Raw genomic sequence first — 23064 nt, 5'->3', positions numbered from 1 at the left:
CTCGTCCACAACTCCCCGTTCTATTTCCTTGGTTCTAGATTTATCTTAACTGCTTCCAAGGGCTCCCAGACACCTGATTTTCCCAAATCTTTCCCAACATCTAAATTCACTTACTCTCTTCTTTGCCTTTAGTCCTGGCTCTCAGCTAAGTTTTTTTTTTTTAAAATTTTATTGCGCTTTAAGTGAAAGTTTACAAACCAAGCCAGTCTCTCATACAAAAATTTATATACACCTTGGTGTATATTCCTAGTTGTTCTCCCTCTAATGAGACAGCACACTTCTTCCCTCCACTCTCTATTTTCGTGTCCACTCTGCCAGCTTCTGACCCCCTCTGCCCTCTCATCTCCTCTCCAGACAGGAGCTGCCCACATAGTCTCATGTGTCTACTTGATTCAAGAAGCTCATTCTTCACCAGTATCATTTTCTATCCCATAGTCCAGTCCAATCCCTGTCTGAAGAGTTGGCTTTGGGAATGGCTTCTGTCTTGGGTTAACAGTAGGCCTGGTGACCATGATCTCTGGGATCCTTCTAGTCTCAGTCAGACCGTGAAGACTGGTCTTTTTATGAGAATTTGAGGTCTGCATCCCACTACTCTCCTGCTCCCTCAGGGGTTCTCTGCTGTGTTCCCCCTCAGGGCAGCCGTCTGTTGTAGCTGGGCACCATCTAGTTCTTCTGGTCTTGGGCTGATGTAGTCTCTGGTTTATGTGGCCCTTTCTGTCTCTTGGGCTCATAATTACTTGTGTCTTTGGTGTTCTTCATTCTCCTTTGCTCCAGGTAGGTTGAGACCAATTGATGCATCTCAGCTAAGTTTTAACTACCCAAATGAGATACATATTTGGGCTAAAATATTTTAATAGCTATTAATTGGGTTCTATTGATCTCATATGACTTGGCATATCACAAAAGACCCTTGGAGACCATTTGAGGAAATGGTGGAAATTTTTGATCAACAGGCAGGTCAATGTGAAAGATATTTTGTGAAGCTGAGCTGACCCTAGGCCCTTAGCGTGAGAGTAACATGCCTAAATTTTAGTAACAGTCCGTAATTGTAACCTATCTTTGCCTAAAATGTAGGACCATTACTGCCTTTGTTATGTCCTTTTTTCACATGGATGATTAATTTATTTGGGGATTAAAATTTTATTTTAACATGCCTAAAATTCTGCAGGATTCCTCAGGATACATATTTCCCCCAAAATATAATTTAAATAATTTAACTTCATCATTATACAGAAGGAATACTTATACTTCAAACATGAACTTCTGTTTTTAGTTATGAAGTATTTATGTATTTTATGTATAATGATATAACTGTATTACATATGGTTATATATAATACAATAACGATAGCATTATTACATATAATGGAGCCCTGGTGGCACAGTGGTTAAGTGGTTGGCTGCTAACCAAATAACCAGCAGTTCGAATCTACCAGCTGCTCCTTGGAAACCATATGGGGCAGTTCTACTCTGTGCTATAGGGTTGCTATGAGTCAGAACAGGTTTGATTACACATAATATTTTATATAATCATATAAGCTTACATTTGCATATACTCTTTTTAGTTTTCAAAGCATTTTCACATACAATCTTATTAAATCCTTATGAGACTTACAGGATTGGTATTATTATAAATATGTTAATTTTACAAATGGGGAAGCAGTTTCAGAGAGGTAAAGAGATTTTCTCAGGGTAACAGAGCTACTAAGTATGCGAACCATGAGTTGGTTTCACACCTCTGATTTCAAAATCCTATCCTATTTCCATTATATAGTGTAACCATATTCAAAGCTTCCAGATCAATAGTTAGAGAATATTAGCTAGGTACATCTAGAATAACATGGAACGTAGTAATAAGATTACATACCAACTTCTGGAAATGCTTTTAGTTACATGGGTGCTCACTGCCTGGTACAAATGGTTTGCACTTGACTGCTAACCCGAAGTTTGGTGGTTCCAACCACCCCCCAGCAGCACCTTGAAAGAAAGGGTTGACAGTCTGCTTCCTTAAAGATTACAGCCGAGAAAACCCTACAGAGCAGTTCTACTTTGTAACCCATGGGGTTGGCATTAGTCAGAATCGATTCGACAGTAAATAAGTTTCAGTTATATACTTTTTTTCCTAATTTCTCTACTTAACATAAAAGGTTAAGTCATTTAAAATTGAGTTACATTTAGTTTAGATACCGTAGTAGACAAAAGAAACTTCCCTAAGCTAAAACGTCTCTCTCTTTGGGTACACACACACACACACACACACACACACACACACGCAAGGAGAGACAGAGAGAAAGCTTCATTTGAAAGCTTTTTTTTAACTGATACTCTGATTTTACATGAATTGTTTAAAATATATTGTGAAAAATATATATATTTCAGGTATCTTATGTCTATTTTGAATGCTTGAAGAAATAGTATAACATATCAAAAAAACAAAAAACAAAAAAACTCAGACCCATTGTCATCAAGTCAATTCTGAGGCTGTAATCTTTATGAAAGCAGATCGCCACGTCTTTCTCCTGTGGAGCAGCTGGTGGATTCAAACCGCTGACCTTTTGGTCAGCAGGCAAGTGCTTTACCCACTGTGCCACCAGGGATCCCTTTAGCGTAAGCAGGGCTTCGAACTGGTTCATTCTGGTTTGAACCACTGTTGAGAATTTGCATTTTCACCCCAGATTTACTGAATCAGAATCTACATTCAGTGAGTTCCCCAGGGGATTTTTATGTGTAATAAATTTTGAGAACCATTGCTGTACTAGTGGTCCTCAGAACTGGTTCCGACCCAGCAGCATAAGCATTGCCTGGGAACTTGTTAGAACTACAAATTCTTAGCAGGGGTACAAAGGGGAGCAAAATGGTTCAAAGCCCTGAGTATAATATAGAAGCTGGTAATTTTTCCTTTATAGAATATGTTAGAAATATTGAGATACTTAAAGGCAGAATAAGAAATTAAAATTTGGCCATAAATAAGAATTTCCTGAGAGGGAGGGTTGAAAACTAATTATACCTCACCAAAAGAGGTTGTGAGTTTTCCTTCTCTGGGATATTATCTGATGTGATTTAGGTATGAACCTGTCTGGTCCAAGCACCATGAACTGATGTGAACTTGTAATATTTTGAAACAGTAACACTTTTTTTTTCCAGGTTTATTTATTTAGAAATCACAAGGGAAGAAGCAGGCTGGATCTTTCCTTCTCTCCCAAAAATAATCAAAGGAGAAGTATTTTATTATTTTTTAAACTTTGGTGAACATGGTCCTATCATAACTGAAGTAGTAGTGGAGGAGCTGCCGTGGGTGGAAACAGGAAACATTGGTGGAAATGCTTTGTTACGTTTTTTTCAGGTTCAGCTCGACGTGTATTGATTCTAATTAGCACATTTTGTGCCTCAGCTAGTAGCTCCCCTTTAGCTCTGCTTGGCGAGTTTTTTTTAGATTCCATCCTGCTCATAAACACTGGCACCTCCTCCCTCCTTCTCTCTTTACAAATGTTAAAACACAATCAGAAATTTCCTCTTTTCTTTCCTTACTGCATTTTCAGCAGGTTCCCTTGCGTCAGAAGCCGAGGAGGAAAACTGAAGGTAATTAGATCTCTTTTGTTTCTTTATCCTCTTTTTGTGTGTGTGTGTGTGTGTGTGTGTGCGTGCGCGCGCGTGAGTGTGGTTTTGCTCATGGACGCCTTCTTTGGGATCAGATTTTTATCTGCCCTAATGTTAATATCAGAGGGTGAATGGCAGGTTAATTCTGGGTTATTTTTTGGGTTTGATTTTAAGAAATGACGACATGCTGTTCATTTGGCTTAATCCTTCGAGGTATGTCAGTAGGGCTTAGAAATACTGGCACCGGGTCGGGAAGTAGCTGTGTTCATAGATGGGCATTAACCCTTTGGCATATTGCATAACTACAGCTATTGTTGTTTAAAGGAGTTCAGTGTGGTGTGACTGCCAGTTGAACGATGTTAATTTTTTTGACTTATTCTTGTTGAATAATATTCTCAGAATAACACTTGGACTGTTTCTTTGCCAGACCTCATACTTTCTGAGCTCCAAATCAGTGTTTAAAAATAAACCAGATAAATGACTTGGTTCTTGCATTTACTTTGCATAAACCTCCTGTCTGAAAAATGTAACTACCTGGAGGTCAACAATTAAAAGGTACCTTTCACGCCATTACATCAATGAGAGTAGTACTTAACCTCTCCATGTAATTGCTGCAGGTTTTTTCACGATGAGTCGGCGAAGGGTCTCATGTAAAGATCTGGGACATGCTGACTGCCAAGGGTGGCTGTTTAAGAAAAAGGCAAAGGGAACTTTCCTCAGCAACAAATGGAAAAAGTTCTGGGTGGTGCTGAAGGAGTCGTCCCTGTACTGGTACAGCAATCAAATGGTGAGTCCCCTTTTTTCCTTCTACTGCCAGCAAAGGGTGGGGTAAAGACCAGGGATCGGATGGTCCCTGTGGAAAGTTAATTTTGATTTCTGGTACTTGCAACAGAGCAAACAAGTAAATAAGTTATAGAAGCCATTTCCGGTCCAATAGCTATCTAGGTTATTCTATTCTATTTTACAGAGGAGAAAACCATCCTGCTTGAACAATCTTTGGTTGGGGAGGGGGAATGGGTGCCTAAATTTATATCCTGGCTAAAGGAGACTTTTAGGTTCTATTCATGTTACTACTCAATGGGAGATTCTAATAGTTTCAGGATTTACATGGACAGCATTTAATGGGGAACTTCAAAGCTTTCAGTCCCTACCTGAAAAGAGACTTAGCTTTACAACCTATTAAGGGTGTAAATTGCTCCCATTCAGAGAAGCGATTTACATTTCTCCTTCTTTACTGTAAGTTCTTCTTCTTCCCCTCCTTTCCCTCTGACCTTCTTTATTAGGTTGCTTTTCAAATTGCTAACCTGTGTACCATCTTTATGTTGTTGACTGAGGTCTCTTGTTCCTTGTCCTGTTCAGTGACAACATTGAACTACTTGCTGATACCATGATAACACTTGAGAAGGTGCTGGCTTAATTTATCCTTTAATAGCCAGTACATTAAAAAAAAAAAAAAAAGGTCAAATTCATAGGCTTGTTTTCCATTGAAAGGGGTTGGAAATAAAGTTATTGTTAGCTGTGGGCTGATCTTTCATGACTTGACATATTTTGAAAATGATGTTGTTGGTTATTGATAAGTAGAGACTTTTCCATATGGGAACTTTCCCTGCTAGCCCCAGAATAGACAATTGCTGATCTTAGAAGAGCTTGAGTTTCTCTTCGTAGTATAAGTGAAGATCAGCAACTGATGTCCTTCAATCAAGTAGGGAAAATGACTTAGGAATGGCCCATGCACCAGAAAAATTCTTTTTATGTGACACCATTCTTTTAAAATGGCTTTGTGTGTTTTTTTGTGTGTATCCATCACCCAAGCAACAGAGCTATAGCGCATGTAATTTTACAGATTTTATATATAAGTGTAAAGTAAGTGCTGCATACTGTTTGTAGGCAAAACCTCTAGCTGATAAATTGATATTCGCTGGCCACTAATCAAAACTTCATGTTATCCAGGTGCTATTAGGTGCCTATTCTTTAACAATTTTGTTAAACTGGTCCTAGCTCCAATTAAAAAAAAAAAAAAACAAAAAACCCTGTTGCTGCCGAGTTGATTCCGACTCATAGCGACCCCATGGGACAGAAAAGAACTGCCACATAGGGTTTCCAAGGAGTGGCTGGTGAATCCTTTCAGCTAGCAGCCAAACACTTAACCACTGTGCCAGCAGGGCTCCAATTCCAGTGCTCTCCAATAAGCACACTTCCTGTGCTTCTCTCTGCGCCCCCCTGTTCACAAGCGTATTGCTTTGATGTCACCCCATGTAAAACACATTATACAAGCTCTTCATAAATTTCCATAAAAATGAACTTCTCTTCAAGCACTTGGTGAGTTCTAACAACTCTGTCAGAGATCTGGAGGGTTCACAAGAAAGAGCCACGTTGCACAGGGTGCATGCAGTCTTCTTCTCTCTCAGGGACCTCTCTCCTTGTTCTCTCTCTTGCTTTCTCTACCTGGACACATTCATCATCTTGTCTAGCTCTGAACTGTCACGCCCAAATTCAGGCATCCTGTGGAGGGGTCTCACCTTCTGTCCTAAGGGATTTTTCATAAACAGATCATTTCCTTCTTATGAGGAATGAGGGTTAATGGAAATTTCTCCCTCTTGTTTCATACTATTTTAGGCACTTGCTCAAGAGATGGTTGTCTGCATCTTTTATAAAAGAAGGGGACTTAAATGGTTTGTCTGTTAATAGCCCCTGGGGGACTTCTGGAGGCTGTTGGAAGGACTGGGTGCTGATGGAGTGTGGGGCAGCTGTGGGGACCAATAAAGCTCAGATAAAAGCAGTGCATTTATTCTTTCCTTCAATCAAGTTATTTGGCAGATATGTTCTGGGTGCTGTCCCTGTCTTCTGAGAATTTAAAGAAAGTCCCTCAGAACCACTTACGCTTACAGATTTGGCTCATGTGGGTCCCCTGGTTCATTTGGCTTATGCGTCTCTTAGAGGAAGGCATGCACTGCCTATTTTAGGTTCTGGGAACGTCATGATCCCACAAGGAGCAGCAGCGTTGACTGAGACTAGACTAGAGAGAGCAAAGGAGGGAACGTCAGCTGCACTCAAGTGCCCTGTCCTGAGAGACTTCAGGCAAACCCATCAAGCAGTACTCAGTGTAAATCATGGACTTGCACACAGTCATATTAACAACATGGAAGAGAGAATCAGCTTTCTGTTAACTGTCCAGGGAATTCCAGAATTAATGGAACAGTAAGAGGGCCCCTTCCAACTATTTGATGGCTCTGTGTTGTATGGGAACTTTGTCTGTTTCCGTCTCTCTGTCACACACACGCATATATACACACCCTGACATCTTAATTACATTTTTGTTGTGGGAAAATAAAGGCTACTCAATAATAAGTAGTCATATATCTGCCAAATAACTTGATTGAAGGAAAGAATAATTAGTAGTCATATTCCTGCTATCCACGTGAATGTCAGCTGTGAAATAAGAGCCAAGCACATAGCCTCAAGATAGGAACTTTTATTTACTTTCTGCTACATAAAGAATTCAGATTCAACAAAGTTGCATCTGAGGCACCTCTGCCTAGTGATCTGAGAATCAGAGAGCTTCTGATTCTCCCTTCCTTATTCCTCATTCTTGCTGGAGGACAAGCCCTGTTGTTTATACTTCCTTATATGGCCTGATGCTGAGCGGTAACAGCCCCAGGATATCATGGGATGAGCTATCTCTTATGGAGTGTCTACTCTATGCCAAGGGGAATCCCTCGGTGGTGCAAACAGGCACTAACAGAGAGGTTGGCAGATCAAATTTACCCAGAAGCACCTCGAAAGAAAGGCCTGGTGATCTGCTTCTGAAAGGTCATGATCATGAAAACCCTACGGAGTGCAGTTCTACTATTACATTCATGGGGTGGCCATGAGTCAACTGACTCAACGGCAGCTGGTTTTTTTTGTCTTTTTTAATATGCCAAGGGATAGTCTAGGACCTTTCATATACTCTCAGAAAGATTTATTCCTCAGAAAGATCTTCTGAGGTAGTAATTCTCACCAACAAACTCAGAAAGATTGTGCAAATTGCCTCAAGTGACACAAGTATCAAGTAGAAGAAAACAGATTCCCATTTGGGCCTGTCGACTCCAAAGCCCACGCTTGTTGCAACACTCCAACCTGACTCCATCTGAGGAGCAGGATAAACCACAAGATCAAGGTCACCCTACTTCCTCTCTTCAGCGGGGTTCTGAGAGAACACCTCTAGAATTCTACACCAGTTCTGTGAAATTACCAGTGGTCTCATTGGATCTCTTGCTTGTCACTCCTGCTCACTGCCATTGCTGGAGGAGACCACACCACCCTCGCCTCTCTCCTGGATGTGTTTTCTTAACTGATAGTTGATGCATGGTGTACTTTCTTTATTTACGACACTTTGCTGCTTCAAACAGTACTGCCCAGGCTTCCTTGAGAAAGGTCAAGTCCAGACCTATTGGTCATTCTCTACACTTAGCTTTATGTGCATAGAGTGCAATTCAATGTTCCAAGTGGCTACAGGCCACAGAATGCGTGCCCGGCCTTACAAAACCATATGCATGTTATAACAGCCATACAAATCCAGGCTGTTTAAAATTATGGGTTTTAAGTCCACACTATTGTTTCCCTGGTCCTTAGGATAAAGTACATATTCATTTCCTGGCTCAGGAGACTTTCCTGACCTGTACCTAATGTTCTTCCCCACTGCCCCACCTCAAGTTTAAACTACTGACCATTTAAAAATTCGTAGTTAACATCACAGACCTTGTTCTCCCTTTAAGCCTTTGCATATGCTGTTTCTCTGCTCAGAAAACTCTTTGTCTCCTTGCCCTGAAGTCTCCCCATCACCCACTTCCATTAAGCTTGTACCTACTCATAAGTCACTTCTTCCAGGCGGATATCTCTCGTTCCCTGACCTAAATCAGCCCCCTGTCTGCTCCCATAGCTACCTATACTGTCCTTATCATCACACTCATCCACCTGCTGTGTGTGTATGTTAGACTTCCTGCTTCCCATTACTGACGATAATTTCTATATGGCAGAGGCACAAGTATATCTTCAGCATCTTGCTCAGTGTCTGACATATATGGGCCCTCAATTGATGTTTGCCGATTTCATAAATAAATGAGAGTTAGGAGTCATCAGCATTTAGATGGCCCATGGGAACTTTGAACAACTGGACATGTGAATAAGGACAGGTTTTATGGAAAATAAGTTTCCAGTAAAGGAATTTCCACCTCTACTCTGAAGATACAAGATAAGGTGCTATTTGACTTTTGCTAGAAAGGCTCCACAGTCCCAAATCGGACCCTCACAGTTGCTCCCACCTTACTAAAAACCAAAAAAACCAAACCCATTGCCATTGAGTCAATTCCAACTCCTAGCAACCCTATAGGACAGAATAGAACTTCTCCGTAGGGTTTCCAAGGAGTGGCTTGTGGATTCAAACTGCTGACCTTTTGGTTAGCAGCCAAGTGCTTAACCACTATGCCACTAGGGCTCCCCCGCCTTACTAAAAAAAAAAAAAAAAAGGGCTATTTTATTAGATTTTTTTCTAACCATGGCCTCTAGCTGAAAATAAGGGCCTATTGATTGAGATTTCCAGGTAGGGAGCAGAGATGTTGAAAGAGAGATGGGACGTTTCCAAAGGGCAATTCCCTCTACTCCAGGATTTCATGTGGATACAAGGCACAGCTGGAGACAGAAGTTTGGGATCAATAACTTCTCACTGGTGAGGGAGACACAAAGTCTTGGATTATTTTTTGCCTTGGGGCATGGTGAATCATAAAAGGACCATGTTTAGGAGAGTTTCCTAAAATTAGAGCTGTGGTTTTTGGTTGTATACCTTATTGGATCACTTGCTGTACTGAAAATCAGTGCAGTCTATAGTCACTTCGCTATGTTTTACATAAACCCCAAGAGCTTTGTTTGCTGTGAGAGACGTGAAAAAGGCCAGTATGGTTCTTTCAAATGCATGGAATATGTAACCTAAAGCCAAAGGGTAAAAGGTATAAATTGTTTCTGTTCTGTTGGAGAAGGGACTGAGGGCAATATTTATAATCTCTTATTTTCAGTTAACAATCTGCCTTGTGGTTTATCTACTGGGAGAAGAAATTTATATATGAAACTATGGCAAGAAGTGTCCTTAAGATGTTATTATTTACTAGTTAAAACTCACTTATACTTTAAACTTCCTAGATTTCATCTTTTTGCAATATCATCTTATTTTTCTCTTCTAAGAATTCTTAATTAAAATCTTGGATGGTTCCTTGGGAAATATGTTGTGGATTTTATTTATACCTGACAGATCATAAAACAAATGTATGTTATGTAACCCATTTAAAATTAGTGAAGCTCTTAAACATTTCTGTTCAGAGAGCGTACGTCTTAGTCATCGTCTTCGTGTAGTTTCTCACATCATTGAGGAGCATGTGTGAACTATCAAAATACATCAAGGGAACACATACATTATGCTGGTATAGAACTTTGAGGCATTGCCTAAAAATATCAGTCTTTCGGCTACAGAGCACAGTTTAACACTAGTTATGGATAATATATTTTTTAAAATCTCTTTTTAAGTGAGCCCAACATGATGAAAATTTCCATCTGTCCGTCCGTCCGTCCGTCCGTCCGTCCGTCCGTCCATCCATCCATCCATCCATCTTCCCATCCATCCTCCCATCCATCTACCCTTCCACCAATTTATTGAGGATATAAAATAATCTGTGCTAACTATGCTAGCTGATGTTTAGGATTAAAAAAAAGTAAGAGATGATATTTTTCCTTTCTATTGAAAGTTTATAGACTGGTATAAGCAAAAAGACCAATGTAAGTGACACAATCAGAGAATAATTGGTGGGAAAAAAATGACTTTGAGATTGTGGAATCCAGAGGAATTCTGTAAATTCCCAGGGTCAGGGAAATATTTTGAGCTGAATATGAAGGGGTTCTGCCTTAGTGGCATTTATCACTGGCTAGCTTTCATTCCTACCTAGGAAGGTATATTTTGTCTTTTCTATCTGTTTCCAAATCTGCATGATTTCCCATGATCAAAGAGGCCAGCATCTTTTATAGGATAAACATAGTTTTCTCTGATTAAAAAAACCATTCTTCTTATAGGTCAGAGTGAATAGAGAAAGGCTTTAGAGAGAAGATTTCACAAGGTGGACTGTGGAAGGTAGTTCGGATTTTGAGGGGCAGAGAGTAGGAGGGGCAGGGATCCAGTTTGGAAGACTAACGGGAACAAAGAAATGAACATATAAATGGGCTACCAGAGGCCAACCTACTCTGTTAGACATTATGTTGAATCTTCATAATAACCCGGCAAAATAGATTTTATTATTCCCTTTTTAAAAGTGAGTTTACTGGGGCTCAGGAAATTTAAGTAACTCTCTCAAGACCTCATAGGGAGGAAGTGGTGGAACTGGGACGAAAAACAAGGTCTACCTAAGCCAGGCTCTTGCTCTCGGCTGCCTAGTCTCCTCATTTAGAGAAGAGTCGGGGCCAGTTAATTGGAGCCTTGAATGCCCAGAGCAGAAAAGTGGATTTGATTCAGCAGGCAGTAGGGAATCATTGCAGATTCTTGAGCCAGAAGATTACCTAGTGAAATTGGCGTGTAAAAAATGTTAACCTAGCATCAATAAAAGGGATGTATTGCAGGATGCATAGCTTTCAGAAGAATAGTTAGGAGATGGTGATAGAACTCCTGGACTAGCATGCTAATAGTGAAATTTTGAGATGCTTTAGAAGAAATACAACCAGAATGTTCTTCAGAAGTGAGGATGGTGAGACTTTGACTTGCTTACTTTGAACACGTCATCAGGAAAGACTAATCACTAGGTAAGGACATCATGTTGGTAAAATAGAAGGTCAGCAAAAATGAGGGAAACCCTCAATGGGATGGATTGGCACAATAGTCGCAACAATGTACTGAAGAATACCAATGATCGTGAAGATGGCACAGGACTGGGTAATATTTTGTTCTGTTATATATAAGGCTGCCGTGAGTCAGAGCCAACTTGATGGTTCCTAACAACAACCCTGTCTAAAAGGGCAAGGCATACAGAGTGCTTTGATATAGGACACAAAACATTTGAGGCTCGAATAAAAATGATTCCAAGTTTTGGAGCCTGAGGGATTGGGAAAATAATATGAAAACTGAAGAAAGAAGAATTGTGGCTAAAAATGTGAAATTTCATTTAGATTACTTGCCATTTACTTTTTTGGCGTATTTTTATTTTGTGCACTCTTTCTTTGTGTGAAATTATTAGAAACTCTAACCCTTTGGCAGTTCGGTAGCCATATATTGATACCATGTATGCCATGTTATCAGCCACTCAAAAAACCCCTGTTGTCCTGGGCCTCATATTGAAGGCAAAACATCCATCTTTATTTCATAAAAACTTTGGGGTAAACTGATGAGGTTTGTAGATTAATATCTGGTTTAATATATATTATGTAGACTTTTCAATCCTTTGAGAATCCAATCTGCCTGCCCAAATGTGATGGTGTTTCTCCCTTACCATCTGAATGGTTCTCTGTCTGCTGATTCAAGAAGCTGTATCACCATCGTATGCTTTCTGTCTTTAGCTGCATGTACACGTTATGTGAATTCAGAGGATCTTAGATTGGAAGAGATTTTTCTTGCAATCCATTTTATGGGAATATATGGAGCAAAGGTCTAATCAGTGTTTAGACTGAGCAGAATTTACCTTTATAGAAAATCTTATTTAAAAGCCGGATAGTCTCTTTTCATGTAACAGCTACTCTAAAAGTTCCAATAAGTATAGAGTGCCTTTCTTTCAGTTAAAAAAAAATAATGGATTAATTCTCCCTGGGAAAGAGACATTAAGTGTTCTGTACCTTTCATTAGTCATCACATATTAACATCTATTTTGGAAAAACTGAGTGAGCTTACTGCAGGTTGGAAACAAATTCTAAAGGAATTTGTGAACATTTCAATCATATTTTATTATTTTTCTTTGACCTACTTGAGTCGGAATCGACTCAATGTCAACGGGTTTTTTTTTTTTTTACTACAAGGTAAGCACCAGAGGGCATATTCTTTACCTGTCTGGTTTAAACTTTATCCCTAGAGCCTAGGAGTAGAAGGCACGTAATTATTACCTACTACTGAATTGGCCCCTGACTCATGAGCAATGGGAGTGGACTGGGCACCCACTATTTGTTGAGTGAATTACTTAATTATTAGATTACATGTTTATCAATTAGTATATAAATCAACTAATCAAAGTATATGCTGAATACCTAATCATAAAGCCTCTCATTTTGGCTGAGCTCTATTTCCAGAGCTCAGCCAAAATGAGAGGCTTTATGAATTATGGGCTTCTAATTGATCTGAGCTCCATATTCATTGCCTTAGCCAATAATCGATGTCTGAGTGAAAGCCAGACAAAACTTCAATATTTTAAAATGTTTTCTTTAGTGAAGACAATTCAAGTGAATTGTGTGAAATTTGGTGAAATTTTGGCCTAGAGTTTGTGTCGAAAAGTTGAATGAGAAGGCAATATGTTGTCAGGTTCACACAGGACAAAATGATGTTTTAGCAGCTGTCCATGACCAGTTTACCTTAGGGTGATGACTGACAGGTCAAAGGGGTAAGGACATACGTTTAAGCACCATTTGTCATCTGAAAGTAGGAATGATTGAGGACTTCCTGAACCTTATCCCTTCCTCATTATAATTTCAGGAATGTGGAAAAGATTTAAAAGGTGAGCGCTTGGTTTAGTTTATTCATTGTCTTTGAATCCATCATTGGGCCCTAACATTTTTTTCTCTTGGTAGGTCCCTGAATGGATTTCTAAAACAATGCTTCCTCACTATAGCTTTTGTTTTGGTCAGGTTAGTCTCTAGTTTGGACAGGCTGTTCTTTAATAACTTCTTGTTGCTAACGCCATAAAAAATGAGAGCAATTGCTTGTGTTGGCAATATTGCTTACCTTTAAATTCTTTCTAAACTTTTCAAAATGAATTGTGAAACACCAAGAAAAAAAAATAAGCATATAACAAGCTATGATTAAAAAAAAAAAATGATTGAAGTATCCATAAATTCCTATAGAATTTTTTTCCAACCTGTGGTAAACTCACTCATTTTTCCAGAACATGTGCTAATATGTGATGACTAAAAAAAGGCAGAGAACACTTTTTCTTGTTTTTGGAGGAGGCAGTGGTGTGCTTGGGTTGCTGGTTTGGAGGAAGACGCAGGCATTGGTGATGTAGGTTGGGCTGTATTAGAGGATGGTCCTTCTAGCTCACCACAGGTACCGAAATGCCGTTCAGGGCACGCAGCACTGTCCTCTCTTTTCTGGTTAGCAGTGCGTCGTAGTTTTGCTGGTGTTTCCAACAACTTCTGTTTTACTTTATCTTTTTTTAGAAGCCATTGTTTTGCTTCTTGGAAATAATTAATAATTTTAAAAATTCTTTAAGATACTACCCCAAAATAGATGCTAGTTACAAAGAAAGTAGAAAATATAGGTAAGCAAAATAAAAAAATGAAGGCAGATAGGGAGGCAGACAGACAGAAGGAAATAAAATGAACTATCATCGTGCATGATCCCATCACCATTACATTCTCACGAGTAAAATTTTGTTATTTATCTTTCCAACCAATTTTTCTGTGTTTCCTCAAGATAAAACAAGTACTAAAAAATACTAATATTTGTTCATGTATACATATATTTAGTATATAGACAGGCTCTGACCTAAAGTATTCGAGTTACGACGAATGGTGATTACAACCATCTGTTTTTGTTTTTTTGTTACTTTTTTTAAATATGTATGTATTAAAATACATTTGTAAGTTTATATGTAATGTTTCCAACCCCCAAAAGACAAAGACTGGATTTATAAAGATAATGATAATAAAAGGCAATAATAATAAAACATACAAAAAATGAATTGTTCAATTTATGTCAGAAGTCACAATGGACTAGTTGTTGGAACAAAATGGAGTCGTAAGTTGAGGACTACCAGTATGTATGTATATGTGTATGTATATATTATACAATGATGTTGTTTCTTGATTTTATCATTAGGTAATATATTATAAACATATATCCATGTCAATGAATATATAGCTACAACATCATTTCTAGTGGCTTCTATGTATTACATATAGCTATGCCATCATTTATTTATCAATTCATATAATTTTAAAATCAGAAATGCTTTTCACTCTAAAATCATTTAAAATAGCTATCAGGAGATAGGATACACACACACACATAGACTGTAAATATAAAGCTATAAATGTTTTCTTTATATGTGTGGTATATATACACGTATGTATGTATACAATTTCATCTTTCTCTTAAGCAAGTGGGCAGGAAGGTGGATTGTGCCAGCTTGGTATAAGAGAGACAGACAGCATGGACCAGGGGCCGCTGGCACCTGGATTCCTGTCCTGTGCTTTTTTAGGAAGTTGTGTACCTTAGGACAGTGGTGAAACTGTCTATGCATCCATTTCTTTTCAAGGAAACTTTTACCAAGAACACTTTCCCTGCACAGTTCAAAGGGACTTCGAGAAGATCAAATGCAGCTAGGAACAATATCAAAAAATTAAATGATATATACAAGGAAAAGCAATTTTATATGTGCTTTAGAAGAAATGTACTTGCGTAACTTTGGTGATTTGAGAACGCAGAAGAGTTGGGCTACGGATTCTCAGTCATCAGGATATGGCTTCTCCCGGTGACTGGCATTGCCTGTGCTGGAGATTCTATAAATATACCTACTGATCCTGTGGGAGGGATGATATTAAACCATAAGACAGGAGCTCCGGGGGCTTGCTTCTTCAGTCCAATAATTCCTGCCCTGGAGGAAAAGTCCAGGTAAGAGATGATTTAATGAGGACAATTGTGTGCACATTTCTTGAGCAATAGAATGAGAAGAGGCCCGTGGGATGAGCTGAACTTTTGTTTAGATTTGAGGATTTTCCTCAGAAGTTATTATTTGAAGATTTATTATCCCTGTGGAGCAAGCTCGTATGGTCAAGGGGCCCCACAGCTTCTACAGACAAGGTAACTGATCAACTCGTCTGTCATCTCGCTGCTGTGGTTAACCTTCCACAGAACAAGTTTCAGGAACATTTCAGAAGGAATCTGTGCTGTGAAAATTACAAAAAAAAAAAAAAAAATACTGAGCATTTTTTTAAAAGGAGTTAGAATTTAGATGAACATGTTTGTAATCATCTTTAAAACACACACACACACACACACACACACACACAAGGAAACAGCATGCTATAGGAGAAGATACGGCTGCTCTCAGAATCTGGAGGGCAGGTTCTACCCTGATGTTGCAGCCACTTAGCAACTGAGGCAAAACAGCCTCTCTGGGCGTTGGTTTCCTTATCTGTTGAGCAGAACTGTGAACACATGACAACTACCTGTGAAAGAGACAGCGCTCATTAATGGGACATTAACCACTTGACATTTTCACACTTCGAATCTTATAAAACTTACTGTGGCAAATGCACTTTCATCCTTTCCTCACAGTGAGTTTCAGGATCGTAAACTTATGACATTGGAGCCTTAGTGACACAGTGGTTAAGAGCTACAGCTGGTAATCAAAAGGGTGGCAGTTCAAATCCACCAGCCTCTCCTTAGAAGTCCTACAGGGCAGCTCTACTCTGTCCTGCAGAGTTGCTATGAGTTGGAATATACTCAACAGCAACAGGATTTTTTGTACTTATGACAAGGATCCTGGGTAGCACAAGAGGTTCTTGATTGGCTGTTAACCTGAAAGTTGGTGGTTTGAATCTACCTAGCCACCCCATGGAAGAAACTGTTTCTGTAAAGATTATAGCCAAGAAAACCCTACGGAGCACAGTTCTGTTCTGTAATACATGGGGTCGCCATAAGTTGGAACTGACTTGATGCCAACAGGTTTTGTTTTTTTTTGTAATACTTATGATGTTCATGAAAACAGCTTGAAGAGATTAAAATGTTCTTGCAGTATTATAGATTTAATGTACATTTGTGAAGGCAAGGTTATGTATTACACTACCTGTGAGATGGCGTCTTTTATTTACTCTTCCCCCACTCCCACCCCAACCACAGATGAGAAATGTAGTTTATCGTATGGCAAGAGTTGCCATTTATTCTGCGATATCGGGGCTTAATCAAATTTCCTCCCATTTATTTAAAATGATCCTTTCCTATTTAGTGTTTTCTCTTGACCATGCTGCTAAAGAGGTCAACACCAGGTAGGTGAAAAAACAATAGTGTCCCTAGAATTTTAGAGCTCCTATAAAATCACAGTTGGGGCGGTGAGGCTGGGCCAGGGCAGATCAGGAATGGCCTTGTGTGCAAAGGCTTCTATGCTGCATTAAGGATTTTATATTACAGACAAGAAGCACTGCGAAATTCTTTTAAATTGTGAGGTTTTCCATCTTCAGTGTTTCTCGGAATGGCATTTCAGAAAGTGATGTTGATCTTTGTCAGACTACCCGAAAGTTCACTAGTAGATTAGTTTTATCTAAAATCTGATTCTGCAGAGAGAATGGAAGAATGATTAACTGGGAGATCAGACTTACAGATCATAGAATGGGAAGCCAGTCACTTACTTGTCACGCCTTACAACAACTCATAGCAACCCTATAGGACAGAGAAGAACTGCCCCACATGGTTTCCAAGGAGCAGCTGTTGGATTTGAACTGCCAACCTTTTGGTTAGCAGATGGGCTTTTAACCACTGTGCCACCAGGGTTCCTGTCACCACTTAGGCATGTCCTAATCTGAGAGGGGAAGAAAGACCTGGGTATCTACTTCTGAAAATCAGCCAAAGAAAACCCTATGAATCCCAACAGTCCAATTCACAACTGCTCATGGGGATGGTGCAGGACTGGGCAGTGTTTCCTTCTGTTCTGCATGGGGTAACCATGAGCTGGGGGATGACTTAGTGGCAGCTAACAACACCACCACCACCATGAGGATGAGGTGGTCGTATCCTCAGGTGATTTTCAGGAGGAAATAATAATGAGGGGTGATGGTGTTGAGCACAGAGGTCACCATAAGCAGGAGCACTTTTTGTGAAGAGAATGCCGTCTTGGTTTGAGTTTCCCCAGAAGCAGACAGTGAGAGGAGGATGTGAGTAAAAGTTGTTTATTTGGGAATTGATCCAGGAAATACTGGTAGGAGGATGGGGAAGTGAGAAAGGGTGGAAAGTTATCTAATAAAAGCCTTCTTAGGAAACCCTGGTGGCATAGGGTTTAAGAGCTACAACTGTTTACCAAAACCTCAGCAGTTCAAATTCACCAGACGCTCCTTGGAAATCTTATAGAGCAGTTAGGATCACTATGAGTTGGAATCAACTTGATAGCAATGAGTGTGTTTTTTTTAGCAAGCAAATTAGCACTGTGGGTAACCAAAGCTGGGGTAATCTGAGAGTTTGTGAAAAACATGCACCTCAGAGTTTTCCAACCAAGGGGCAAGAGAGTTGGGGTATTAATACACCAGTTCCCATCAGTAATTGGTTCGGGGCTCCTCCTGGGGGCAGTGATTCCTGAGCACTTCTGGTACAGGTGGCAGACTGGAATCTGGTAGCCCGAGAAGGCTTCTTGTGAAGAGATGTAGATGCTGGCTGTGGGATGTCTGGCCAGTGTACCTGGGTGGTGAGGGACATGTGTCTGGTCCCCGGCAGGCTCTGCTCCAGGTGCTCTGCTTACTTCAGAGCCCCTTTCTTTCTCCCCATGTTGGAGCCTCAACACGCTCAGAGTATCATCGTTCCCATCAACACTTTCAGCCCATTTTTATAGTTAACACCAGTTAATTCTCTTTGCCAAAAATCTGTGAGTTCTGAAGGAAATTGGGCCTTTGTGTTTATTAGTCAAAAACATTTACCAAATGTTTTCTATGTAGAATATTTATTTTTAAGTATTTGCAAGAAGAAAGTCTTTGGATCAAAATCAAATTTTGTTTATAATAGAACGTAAAATAAACTCAAATGCCACAGTAGTTTACTGAAAACCTACCCTAGATAATATATGAACATGGTAAGCTTGTTAGCATTACTGTGCTACAAAGAATTTTAAATGGCTTCTCACCAGTTAATCTCACTGTCCTCAGGAGAGTGAAACAAGTAACAGTGATTCAGAGGGTTAAGTTGACCATGAGGTCGAAAAACTAATTTTCCTTCAGTTTCTTCTTCCTTCTGGATCATTCTTTCAATTTGTTTTCTTTTTAGTCCTTTTCCTGATTTCCTGGGAATTAATGATAGTAAAACCTTTAATTTTTTGTAGTACATTTGACAACTTACTTTCATTTATGTTAACTCGATTTAGCCCCGAGAAGCTGGTTAGGTCTGCTTTTTCACTGTGAGGAGATTCTGACTCAGAGAAGTTAAGCCCCTTCACCCTACAAAAACAAACCGACTCGTTCTTGTCCAGTCGATTCTGACTCAGAGTGACCCCATGTGTTACGGAGTAGAACTGGGTTTTCTTGGCTGTAGTCGTTCGGAAACAGATCATCATGCCTTTTTTTTTTTTTTGCAGGGCACGTTGGTAAATTCGAACCGCCAACCTTAGGTCCTGGGCTTAAGATCACACAATGCTGATTCTGAACCCAGGATTCTTTCTTCTATGCCAGGCATCCAGTATTAAAAAAATAACGAAGCATTTTCACATACAAGTATTTAGAAAAGATTCTCTTCTCCTCCGATTGTAGCTCTTGGTTGAGACTGGAGAACTTCTGTGCCTCGAATCCCTTAGCTGATAGCTGGGTCCCGGTCTCAGTCACTGTCACTTTAATAATACGATAGAATCATCCCACCTTACCATGCCAATCTAGTTTGGTGTTGTAGGTTAAAAGCTGATCAGCTTCATGAATTCAGGGGATGATAGTAGTACCTTGTTGGTGTATGCTTATTGTTGCTAGGTACTGTCAAGTGGGCTCCGACTCAGCGACCTTATGTGTAACAACAAAACATTGCTCGATCTTGTGCCGTCGTCACAATCATAGGTATGAGTCCATTGTTGCAGCCACTGTGTCGGTCCGTCTCGGTGAGGGTCTTCCTCTTTTCTGCTAACCGTCTGTTTTGCCAAGCATGATGTCCTTCTCCAGGGATTGGTCCCTCCTGATAACATGTCCAAAGTAACCAAGAGAAATATATGTTGCTCTCTGTAACTGCCACTTATTATTAGATGTAGATTGCTATTTTTCTTAAAAGGATTTCAGGCATCCTCACTGCAAGACATGCTTCTGATCTCTAGGAGAAAACAAAACAAAACAAAACAAAATAGAAGCCCTTTTCTTGCTTCCCTTGCAGTACCTGTCACACCCCAACGCTACTAAGCACAGCTTCCCTGCCTTTGGGCCCGGGGAATACCTGCAGAAGGCAGGTCCTCCTGTGCCTGTCCTCCTGTTTTTGCTTCTGCAAAGGAGGGGGGTAGGAGTTGCAGTGTCGCAGGCTGCATTGTACGGAGAGGAAGAGGGAACCTTTACATTGCCTGCAATTCTTTTTGGCGGGGAAGGGACAAGTGGAAAAAAAACTACTGAAACTGATGAAAACTAATAGTAGCAGTATCACTCCTACCAGCCTTTGTGTTACAGTCCAGCAACTATGCAGAGTCAAAATACTGTGCTCTGAGGGGAGGTCTCTTGGACTGATATTGTTTGTGTGTGGTATGCCGCCATGTTTATGTTCAGTGGGGTTCATTTGCTTCCATTTGTTTTTAATTTTGAAAATTGCTTCGTTTTTCTGTTTTTTATTGGTTTATTTTTTAAAGGTAAATCATTTACCCAATTCTAAGATCAAAACTATATAACAAGGTACATTCAGGTAAGTCTCACTTTTTTTCTCTGTTCATTTACCCTTTTTCCTCCCTCCTTTTATATTTGTTTTTGGTTTGTTTTTCCATTGTTTCTTCTTGCAAATATTGGCAGGTGTGTATAGGTAGAGAGTAATTGAAAAAGAGGAAGACCCTCAAAGAGATAAATTGATACAGTGGCTGCAACAATGTGCTCAAACATAACAGTGATAGTAAGGATGGCGCAGTAATAGGCAGTGTTATACGTGGAGTTGCTATGAGTTGGAACCAACTCATCTGCACCTAGCAACAATGTATATACTGAGTCATATCCCGTCTCCTTTTCTTATACAAAATATATGTGTGTGTGCATGTGTGTGTGTATGTTGTTGTTGGGTACCATAGAGTCCGTTTCCAACTCATAGCAACCCCATGTGACAGAGTAGAACTGCCCCAGAGGGTTTTCCAGGATGTAATTTTTATGGGAAAAGATTGCCAGGGCTGTCTCCCACTGCCAAACCATTGAGTGGGTTGGAACCACCAATCTTTAGGTTAGCAGCCGGGTCCTTAACCTCCTCCTTACTTTTTATATGTCCTGGAGATTATTACTCTATATGTGTATATGTTTTTTTTTTTTTCTTTCGGCTGCATAGTTATTCAATGTGTGTGGCTGTTATTGTTAGGTGTCGTTGAGTTGGTTCCGACTCATAGTGAACTCAGGTACAACAGAACGAAGCACTGCCCAGTCCTGCACCATCCTCATAATCCTCATTCTTCTTGAGCCCATTGTTGTAGCCACAATGTCAGTCTATCAGTCCATCATGTTGAGGGTCTTCCTCTTTTTTTCTTGACTCTCTACCCTACCAAGCATGATGTCCTTCTCCAGGGACTGGTCCCTCCTGATAACATGTTGAAAGTATGTGAGACAAAGTCTCTCCATCCTCTCTTCTAATGAGCATTCTGGCCGTACTTCCAAAACAGATTTGTTCTTTCTCCTGGCCGTCCATGGTATATTGAATATTCTTCGCCAACACCATAATTCGAAGGCATCAATTCTTCTTCGGTCTTCCTTGTTCATTGTCCTGCTTTCACATGCATATGAGGTGATTGAGAACACCATGGTTTGTGTCAGTTGCACCTTAGTCCTTAAAGTGACACCTTTGCTTTTTTAAGCTCTAAAGAGATCTTTTTAATAGGGAACCCAAGGTTGAGAAGGGAGAGGGTTGACATGTTGCAGGGTTGGTAAGCAATGTCATAAGGCAGTATGTGTACTAATTGTTTAATGAGAAGCTAGTTTGTCCAGTAAACCTTCATTTAAAGTACAAAAAAAAAAAAAAAAAAGAAGATTAGATAGGGGAAAAAAATAAGGATCTTTTACAGCAGATTTACCCAGTGCAATATGTCTTTAATTTCTTGACCACTGCTTCTATGGGCATCGATTGTGGATCCAAGTAAAATGAAATCCTTGACAATTCAATCTTTTCTCTGTTTATCATGATGTTGTTTATCGGTCCTGTTCTGAGGATTTTTGTTTTCTTTATGTTGAGGTGCAATCCATACTGAAGGCTGTGGTCTTTGATCTTCATCAGTAAGTGCTTCAAGTCTTCTTCACTTTCAGCAAGCAAGGTTGTGTCATCTGCATATCACAGATTGTTAATGAGTCTTCCTCCAATCCTGATGCCATGTTCTTCTTCATTTAGTCCAGCTTCTCAGACCATTTGCTCAGCATACAAATTGAATAAGTATAGTGAGAGGATTCAACCTGACACACTCCTTTCCTGACTTTGAACCATGCAGTATCCCTTTGTTCCATTTGAACAACTGCCTCTTGTTCTATGTGGAGGTTCCTCATGAGCACAAGTAATGTACTGGAATTCCCATTCTTTGCAAGGCTATCCATAATTTGTTATGATATACACAGTTGAATACCTTTGCATAGTCAATAAAACACAGGTGAACATCTTTCTGGTATTCTCTGCTTTCAGCCAGAGTCCGTCTGACATCAGCAATGACAGCCCTTATTCTGCATCCTGTTCTGAGTCTGGCTTGAATTTCTGGCAGTTCCCTATGGATGTACTGCTGCGACTGCTTTTGTATCATCAGCAAAATTTTACTTTCGTGTGATATTAATGATATTGTTCCATAATTTCCACATTCTGTTGGATCACCTTTCTTTGGAGTGGGTACAAGTATGAATCTCTTCCAGTCAGTTGGCCAGGTAGCTGTCTTCCAAATTTCTTGGCACAGATGAGTGAACTCTTCCGGTGCTGCATCTGTTTGTTGAAACATCTCAATTTGTATCCCATCAGTTCCTGGAGCCTTGTTTTTTGCCAGTGTTTCAGTACAATGTGGACCTCTTCCTTCAGTACCGTTGGATCATAGGCTACTTCCTGAAATGGTTGAATGTTGACCAATTCTTTCTGGTACAGTGACTTCAATCTTTTCTCCATCTTCTTTTAATGCTTCCTGCATCGTTCAGTGTTTTCTCCATAGAATCCTTCAACATTGCAACTTAAGGCTTGAATTTTTTTTCAGTTCTTTCAGCTTGAGAAATGCTGAGCATGTTCTTCCTTGTTGATTTTCTTTCTCCAGGTCTTTGAACATGTCAGTATAATACCTTACTTTGTCTTCTCGAGCTGCCTTTGAGATCTTCTGTTCAGCTCTTTTATTTCATCATTTCTTCCTTTTGCTTTAGCTACTCAATACTCAAGAGCAAGTTTCAGAGTCTC

At 39.8% G+C, this 23064-nt stretch overlaps 2 protein-coding genes across 15 annotated transcripts in view; one reads left to right on the top strand and one right to left on the bottom strand.

The window, feature by feature from the left end:
- The window catches only part of IPCEF1 (interaction protein for cytohesin exchange factors 1), a 235645-nt gene that overhangs the window by 124829 nt on the left and 87752 nt on the right, over window positions 1–23064 (top strand). For 8 of the 14 annotated variants that reach the window (XM_049904225.1, XM_049904163.1, XM_049904172.1 and 5 more), the window contains 2 exons: window positions 3539–3578; window positions 4214–4383. In XM_049904225.1, the coding sequence (XP_049760182.1) occupies window positions 3539–3578; window positions 4214–4383 (210 nt within the window). The remainder of the gene's footprint in view (window positions 1–3538; window positions 3579–4213; window positions 4384–23064) is intronic. The other 6 variants (XM_049904156.1, XM_049904241.1, XM_049904250.1 and 3 more) reach the window with 2 other exon arrangements.
- The window catches only part of OPRM1 (opioid receptor mu 1), a 199843-nt gene continuing 181021 nt past the window's right edge, over window positions 4243–23064 (bottom strand). Inside the window, exon 4 of the mRNA XM_049904279.1 lies at window positions 4243–4281. Within this exon, the coding sequence (XP_049760236.1) occupies window positions 4243–4281 (39 nt within the window). The remainder of the gene's footprint in view (window positions 4282–23064) is intronic.

Source organism: Elephas maximus, chromosome 1, assembly GCF_024166365.1.
Source record: "Elephas maximus indicus isolate mEleMax1 chromosome 1, mEleMax1 primary haplotype, whole genome shotgun sequence".
Classification (NCBI taxonomy): Eukaryota; Metazoa; Chordata; class Mammalia; order Proboscidea; family Elephantidae; genus Elephas; species Elephas maximus.
Note: the sequence above shows the minus strand (reverse complement) of the source record. Positions and strands in the feature narration are given on the sequence as shown.